The 8,297-nt window shown below is 46.3% G+C and overlaps 1 protein-coding gene across 1 annotated transcript; it reads left to right on the forward strand.

The window, feature by feature from the left end:
* The first annotated feature begins 3,347 nt into the window (after positions 1-3,347).
* On the forward strand, positions 3,348-8,089 carry LOC138246335 (ferritin heavy chain B-like). The gene is made up of 4 exons (XM_069200846.1): positions 3,348-3,604; positions 6,071-6,217; positions 6,565-6,690; positions 7,745-8,089. The coding sequence occupies exons 1-4, from the start codon at positions 3,503-3,505 to the stop codon at positions 7,898-7,900; spliced, it is 531 nt and encodes a 176-aa protein (XP_069056947.1). The 5' UTR covers positions 3,348-3,502; the 3' UTR covers positions 7,901-8,089.
* Positions 8,090-8,297: the final 208 nt, after the last annotated feature.

The raw sequence follows: 8,297 nt of genomic DNA on the forward strand, positions 1-8,297 counted from the left end.
TAGTTCGCTAGAATTCTTGACCCAAAATGTGCCTTTTATTAGCGTTCCAGAGTTGGGCTGTGTTTAGGCCTTACCTCGACCCCAGTCTCACCGGGGGTAGAGGCAGCAGCTGGGCTATTGCACTGACCTCTCCCTTTCCATCTGCCCCATTTGCATCCCACAATCAATAATGTATGGGATACAGTCACCCCTCCTCCTCTGGGCGCCGACAAAGTTCTCTGTTTCAGCCTGGGGCGTTAGCAGCCGGGGACACAATTGCCTTAAACATCTTCAAAGAGCGCGCTGCACACATTTGGAACCTTCAGTAAATGCAGGCATTTTCATTCCCAGTGTTAGTAATCGACTAGTTTTCGCTGGTTGTCTGGTAACCTGTGCCGTTGAGGGAGACGGAGGGCGACTTTCCGGGCAGATGTCGTGGCCCAGTATTTACTTCCGGCAGCTTGTGTGCCAAGTCCTGGATTAGGGAAGGACGCTGTTACCTAGCAGCAGGATTGGTGTACGCAGGGAGACGTGGGGCGCCTCTAAAAATCGATGCTGTAAATACGTGAACACAAGATGACACTTGTGCACGTTTGTGGCAAGAGTAATATCTGCGAGCATCTCACAACTGGCAGCCACATCCTGGCGGCCCAATTCACCTGTAATCAGAGGGACACACAACTGGTGGCCTCCAGCTTTCACCAACAGATATCGCACTGTTTATGAAAACAGACCTGGAATGTGAGCACTGCTGAGAAGACACATGCCAACTGCTGACCTCCATGCGTGCCCTCCCTAACCTTCCAGATGGAGTAGGTCCCCAGCTTTACCCTTGTTCTCCCTGTTGTGAGACTCAGCCGCATCCTAGCCAGTATTTAATTTTCTAAACAAGACTGCACATAACAACTATGGGCCATCGGGGTCGGCCTGGCCTACAGGGCCGTCTGTCAGTGTGTGGGCTGGGTTTGTGGCTGTGTGTAGGCTGCTGTTGTGAGCATCGGAGTAGGCCATTGGTTTCCAACCTGTGGTACGGGGACCCCTGGGGGTCTGCAAATCCTCCTCAGGGTGTCAGTGACTGCTTAGAAAAGTAACTGATATTAACAGATTAATAAAGTGTATATAAATAAAGTGACTAGATGTACAATTGAACATTTAAAAACTTATTGTAAATGTCAAGCAATTTGAAATTAGAGCCTCAAAATTAAATGAGTATCCTCAGATTGATTTTTGGGAGCAGTGCAGGCGCATCAAAATGAATATAATATGGATGATGTCTGGCTTCAATTGAATTTAGAAAGTGTTCCTCTTAAAATCAGCATTTTTTAATTTACTCGTTTACAAAATTAAGTAAAATATGTCATCATTTGTGTATGTATTTGAAGGAATGCTTGTTTCTGTATTTTGTTTTGTGATTCAAATCATTGACAATGTTTAGGCCTGGGTCCCCGCCCTCCAGTAATGACTCAGTGGGGGTTGAGGGGGCCCCCTGATTCAAATAATGATTAAGGGGGTCCCCGGGCTTGAGTAATGATAAAGTGGGGATCCACAGAAGTCAAACGGTTGGGAACCACTGAAGTAGGTTGCATAGCAGACAGCGCTGTGCAGGTGATGGTAGGTTGTCCTGGGCACACTATGCAGCAAGGGATGGGCATCTTACACCTATGAATGGAGCAGCATTGCGGCCTATCGAGTGTGTGGTTCCAATTTAAAAATTAATCGGCTGCCACCGGACCCACGATATCTGCTGCACACATACCTTCCTCAAGTTACCCGCTCTCTAACTCTATGCTTTCTTTGGTCGCACAAACACTCTTAGTAGTTAATTGGCTGGCTAAGGTGTTCAGGCCTTTGAAGTGCAAATCCCACACAAATACACGAGGAGCATAATGGGGAAGCCACACTGAGGGCTTCCCACATGTGGGACACACATTTGCCACCCAGTTTCCAAATGAACGGCTGTTTTATTTTTGTGGCCAGATCTATTTTCTGTTCCAGTCCAACCCTGTGTCTGTCAGAGACACTATAAACACAAGAGTCTCTAACTTTAAACTTGTTTTACTAATACATTGGTTTACACATCACTTGTATGCAGTTTTTTTTTTCATTTTGTTGCACCATAAACATTCATGTTTAGAGGCTAGAGCATATACTCAGGGCCATTGGAAGTGTGAGATACTGCGGCCACTACGGTTTTTGCATAAGTATTGATTTACCGCATAATCCATTCTGGTACATAATCTGCAGATTTTAACGAAAAATGTTTCTAGATCAAAAGTTACTAAAAATTAGCCAACATGTGGTTGCACACAGAGGAAGGCTCTTTGCAAAAGTTGACTGGTTATCTTTCATTTGCATATTCTGTAGGAATGAGGTGAAATCTTTGCCCAGACAGTATTACTGTGTAAAACTGACAAAATAATGAATGAATACTATTACAAAATGTGCCACATTATGCTGCATATTTTACCTTTTCTTGCCGCGTAATGTACTCAACCCTCCCACATAATTTGGTGCTAACCTGTAGCATAATTCAAGTGGCCATGCATATTCTACGCTTTAGTTAATCGTTTTTGGACACAGATCACACGTTTTATTACTAGACACTAAATTAGGGTGACCAGGCGTCCCGGATTTGCCATGACATGCCCTGTTTTTAGCCAGCTGTACCAGCAGATTACGGAAAATTATGCTCATGTTCTGGGTTTTAGAGAGTCCCCTCAAAAAGGTAGGAAGTTATATATTCTTTTGTTTGTTTCCCAAATCGGAGATACTAAAAATGGCATTTGATTTGTTTTGTTAGTGTCTCTTCTGTATTTCTATGCTGGTAAACTGTCCTCCTGTGCGCTCGGCTGAAGAAAATGTATTGTCCTTCTATTTTTGTGGAATTTCCCGGTTTTGGCTTTAAAATTCTGGTCACCCTACACCAAATAATACTCATTTTGTGAACCGAGGAGGGTGGGAGGATGGCAGCCATGCTAGAATTTTAAACAATATTTATAATACAAAGTTATCTGCAGCAGGTGCATTAATACACTGAACTAGCTACCAGTTTATAGTCTGGTTCGCGTTGCTGATAATTGCAGCTATCACTCCTTCAACGTCCTTCATTTGGTTAATCTTGTAAGGATGAACGGCTGAGTCGGCCATAATGTGAAGAAACGTAAGCTTCGAAAAACTGGAAGGGCTGAGCTACGCCCAGAAGAGCAGGAGGGGTGATTGTCCGGATAAGCGTCTGGCAGGAAGCGTAAATTGCACAGTCACAATGAGAGGTGCTGGTTGGGTGTGGAGCTGGACGAGCGTCTCTTCCCATTGGTGTGACGCGCTGTCTGGCTCCTAGATATCCCCGCCCCTCGCAGTATAAATACAGGCCCTCTTTGTTCCCTCCCTAGACCCAGCTCTGAGTTGTGTTCTTGCTTCAACAGTGTTTGAACGGAACGTGGCTCCGAGTCCAGCGCTCTCCTGAAAACTTTAATCCATCCATCTACATACAACTACCGCCAACAACCACACCATCAGCAACGCCATGGAGTCCCAGGTGCGCCAGAACTACAGCCGGGAGTGCGAGGCGGCCATCAACCGCATGATCAACACCGAGCTGTACGCCTCCTACGTCTACCTGTCCATGGTGAGTACAGGCGCTGTCTGTCCGTCTTTACTCTCCGTCCTGGGGTCTGTCTGTCCTTGTTGCACACCCGAAACACTGTCCTTAATACCCTGTCTGCACCGAACTGAACGCCTCCTGCATCTGCCTGTACATTGTGAGTACAAGACATGTCTGTCTCCTTGCTGCACCTCCAGAACAGAATTGTATTTTGATTGTGCGGTAAAGTCAGTCTGCCCTTATTTCATGGATATACTCTCCGCCTCCCGGTGTCTATGCCTCCGGTGTCGCTTCCTGCTTATCCGCCTGAAAAATAATAAATACGTAAAGTCCCTTCCACGCCTTCATTTCTGCTGTTTACGCTTCCTATTTCGCTGTTTTTACGCCTCATGCGCTTTCAATAGTGGGTACTGACTGCCCCCCGGTGGTACTAAAGGGGGAATTGAAGAGATTGAGTCCAGTTCTATGCTTAGCACTGCCAACCCATCGTTGTATTCTCTCCGTTTAGTAAGTAGCACGAAGACAAAGCCTGTTTTGGGTGGCGCAGGATCTGCGTGGAAATCCAAAAGTTGGCGGGCAAATAACTGTTCCAGAGCTGCATTAGAGGCGATGGGAGGATCTTAAGGTCGCAGCCCCGTACACAAAAGCAAGGTCTCAAAATGGAGGCCGCCAACCTCCGTTTGCAGGACCTAACGCTGCCAGGGAACAAACCTTTCCTCGGCACGTTGACTCGATTTCTGCTCTCCTGTCTCTAATCCTTTCTCAGTTTTTCCGTTTTCGGACCCTTGTCGTTTTTTCTACCCTGTGTCCATCATCACTACAGTGATGTTTTGTAAATTGTACCGAAGGGATAACTACTTAATGCATGAGCAAAGCAATAAAAAAAAAAAAAAGTAATCCGTGGCAATGGAGTATAGTGTAGAAACGAATTCCAAATTAAATTATGTGAAATCTTCTTCCGTCTCTGATAATTGCATTCAAGCTTTGGCAAAGACAGTAGGCCTGGCGCTTGGTGGCAGTCCCTTTTCTACCGCCCCCACCCCCCGGGTTTAGTCTTGCGGGATCGACCGGATCTGCTTTTTCCAAAAGCAGAAACAAAAGTTTTCATAGTAGGCCCCGAAGGAACATTTGAATGACACAAAAATACAGTACCAGGGGATAGAGGGCTGGTTAACAGCTCCTATGAAGTAACTGTATTATGTACAATTTTTGTCAAATCAATTGGTCTTCACTAGCACAAGACAAAGATGCAAACGAAACGAGAATGGGTAGGTTTGGACAGTTGGGTGGTTTGTTTGGTTGTTACAGGCGAAATCTGGGGCCATTTAGAACCAGACGAACTGGGCAAACTGGTTTAGTTTGTGAACAGGTCCGACCGTCCACACAAACCTTTTTACTTGAGCGCTGCAAAAACCACAAAGTTTTAGGTAGTTTACCGAGAGTGGGTGCTTCTTTGTCACCTAGTGTTTTTTTTTTTTTTTTTCCTCTATAACCTACAGATTTCAAATTGTGCAAAATAGTTTGTCTCTAGGACAGGGTAAGAATTTAATTAGCAGTTTTGTTAAAGAAACCAGTGGGGATAGTAGCTTATATTTTATAATGTTGCTTGTTTATCTGTTTTCTGTTTCTTTCGTAGTGTTCAAAGGTGAGAAAATACTGCTGTAAGATTGGGAGGTTAAGGTCCAGATGAATGACTGTGTGCGAAATGTTTCTGTCCACGTCCCTGATTTATTTAGTTCAGGGACTAAGACCTGGTTGTTCTCTCGTCCGATTGGTGGAACGGGCAGAAGTGTTGGTCCTTCCCAGACCTATATACTGTTTGCCTGTAGGAAATACTAAATGCTGGTCGTGGTATGTCAACAATTAGTGTCACGCAAAAAGGCAGCCCGCACCACTTCAAAGTATGGGGTCTCTCTGCTAGCTCCACTCTGCTCTTAAAATACGATTAATCTGGGGGAGCACGGGTTCTCTCGGCCTCAGTTGCCTGCTTTAAGGAGCTGTTCTTTGCGGCAGTGTTCGTTAGCCCCAAAGATAATGGGCTTTAGTTTGCACCCCGACTTCTGCGGGTACTTAACAATGTGTTCATGAAGGATCATGCTGTTTTTGGGCTATTTTACACGCTGTGTTACAGTAGCAGTACTAATTTGAGGACAATAGTGCGTATTTCATTCCAGAGCACAGCGTTGCAGGTGATAAAACTGCGTTTGCAAAAGGAGGCCGGGAGAGGTTGATACCTCCGCCCAAGTCTTCAGTTTTTTTGGCGCACACCTAGTTTGTAAATTGTCGTGTTTTTTTTTTTTCAAGAATGTATTCTGAATGCTCAATAGATTGACACTACCTGTGCAGAGAAATATTACTTTTCTGTAGTTTGTTTTGATGCCTCAAACCGTTGTCTGCAGGTTGTTCATCGTAGCGTCTGTTTGTGGACGACTATTGTGTTTTTACGCAACACTGTGCTTTAGTTGCTGACTGTATTTCTTCCTTCTCCAGTCCTACTACTTCGACCGGGACGATGTGGCCCTCAGCCACGTGGCCAAGTTCTTCAAGGAGCAGAGCCACGAGGAGCGCGAGCACGCCGAGAAGTTCATGAAGTACCAGAACAAGCGCGGTGGGCGCGTGGTGCTGCAGGATGTCAAGGTGAGTGCGCGTGGCGCTTGCTGCTGAGTCAAGGTGAGCACGAGTTGCGCTTGGTGAGGAATATCCAGGTGAGCCTGCATGGTACTGCAGGATGTCAAGCTCTAGGATGCTGCCATAAGAAAATTTCAGGCATGTGTAGCTCCACAGTTTGATGTGCAGTGGGAGCATGATTGGGGGTGGGGGGAGTTCTTCGGTACCTAGAAGCGACTGGAAGCTTCCTGTTTTTGCTGCTCAGCAGTTTTGTTGATGCTCACAGGTGCCTGTAATAGTCTCCATGACTCCAGCCCACTGTTCTAGTTAAACATGTAGACAACCCCGTGCTTACTCACACTTTCCATCTTCCACAGAAACCAGAGTGTGATGAGTGGAGCAACACCCTGGTTGCCATGCAGGCTGCCTTGCAGCTGGAGAAGACGGTCAACCAGGCCCTGCTGGACCTGCACAAGTTGGCATCTGACAACGTGGACCCCCACGTAAGTATCCAGGCTCGTTGCTCAGCTTTACTCATTTGTGGACGGTGCCCACACCTGATCCTGGCTCCAACACCTCTACCTCCTCACTAACTCTGCAGGGATCTTGGATTCGGGTCTTCTCTAATGGTGCTATTCCAGCGCACCGCTGAGTCAGCAGAAATGTGGTTCCACATTTCTGCTGACTCAGTAAATCATTCGCCAACCCCCCCCTTCATTTGACCCCTTCATTTAGACAACCGGCAAACACACGAATAGGCAAAAAAAAATCCTGATTTGAATACTTTGCTCCAGTTCTGTGAATAGAATATCCAGTCCACCTGCAGCGAAACAACCTTTAATAACAACTTTGGTTCTGGTCTGACTACCACTTTTGAGTCTATTTTATCTGTCCCTACTAAGCGCCTGGATACCCTTTCGGGTGATTAGCTGCACTTTATTAATCCTAATTGATTGAATTTATAAACTACTTCAACCATAATCACTTGGCCACTCCCAAACCTTCATCTCCAGCTTCCAGGTGGAAAGCTGTTCAATCCAGACTCCCCTCCAGGGTCACCTCGCATAGAATAATCCTACATGTTGACCAAACACCAACGTCCATACCTTCTAATTGGCTGAAACCTATTCTTTGGTTAAAATGGCCACACTGCCACGATAAATGAGGTGGCTCCTTGTCTGCCTACTTGCACACATCATGGCGACTATTCGTGTGTTTGTGTGAATTCTGTGACTGCAGTGCGGGGTGCAAGTTTACTTCTCTACACCGAATCCTACTCTGCAGAGACTCGGTTTTGGGTGCTGGGGTGTAGACCCACGGGGTTTCAGTGAGCCTACCCTCATCTAGGTGCTCTGACTGCTGCATAAAATAAGGGATGCAGATCCCAGAATCGTAAAGCCCAGCCATAGACTATATCATGTCGGACACGCTTCCAGTAACGATCTGCACTTCTAATTTATTTAATCTAATATTTTAGGCTATTAACTCTGCTTCAGTTTCTAGTGATTTACCTCTGCTTCTGCCTCTAGTCATTTACCACGGGTTTTCTCTTCGCAGCTCTGTGACTTCCTGGAGTCCGAGTACCTGGAGGAGCAGGTGAAGGCCATCAAAGAACTTGGAGACTACATCACCAACCTGAAGCGCCTGGGCGTGCCCCAGAATGGCATGGGCGAGTACCTGTTCGACAAGCACACCATGGGGGAGAGCAGCTAAGCCACCCCAGGAGGGAACGCCAGCCTGCTGCAGACACTCCAGACGAAGCCACGGTGTTCCATCATGTACACTGCTGTGACTCGTTCAAAGGGTGTGTGTGAAGTGGGGTTCTTGTATGTGTCCAGGCTTCCAGCAGCGGTTGCTGTGCTTGTCAGCATGCCGCCAAGAAATAAAGGTTTTCAGCATCAACCACTGTTTCGCTACTTTTTATAGTGCGTCCTTTATGGAGCAGGGCTGGTTTGGGATGGCTTTAATTAGTGGGGGGGGGGGGGGGGGGGGGGTAAATTAGTGTGTTACTTATTTTCAATCCTTTGCTAAGCTCCCAGAGTGCTCCTTTTATCATTCTTGGTAGGGGGAAGAGAGAAAAAACTAGGGGCTACTGGATACAATATCCCTT

This window comes from Pleurodeles waltl, chromosome 7, assembly GCF_031143425.1.
Source record: "Pleurodeles waltl isolate 20211129_DDA chromosome 7, aPleWal1.hap1.20221129, whole genome shotgun sequence".
Lineage (NCBI taxonomy): Eukaryota > Metazoa > Chordata > Amphibia > Caudata > Salamandridae > Pleurodeles > Pleurodeles waltl.

Excerpts from the sequence above, each read along its gene's own strand:
- LOC138246335 (XM_069200846.1), top strand. The coding sequence starts at position 3,503 with ATGGAGTCCCAGGTGCGCCAGAACTACAGCCGGGAGTGCGAGGCGGCC. Across the intron at positions 6,218-6,564 it reads TGGTGCTGCAGGATGTCAAG|AAACCAGAGTGTGATGAGTG; the intron begins GTGAGTGCGCGT and ends CATCTTCCACAG. Across the intron at positions 6,691-7,744 it reads CTGACAACGTGGACCCCCAC|CTCTGTGACTTCCTGGAGTC; the intron begins GTAAGTATCCAG and ends TTCTCTTCGCAG.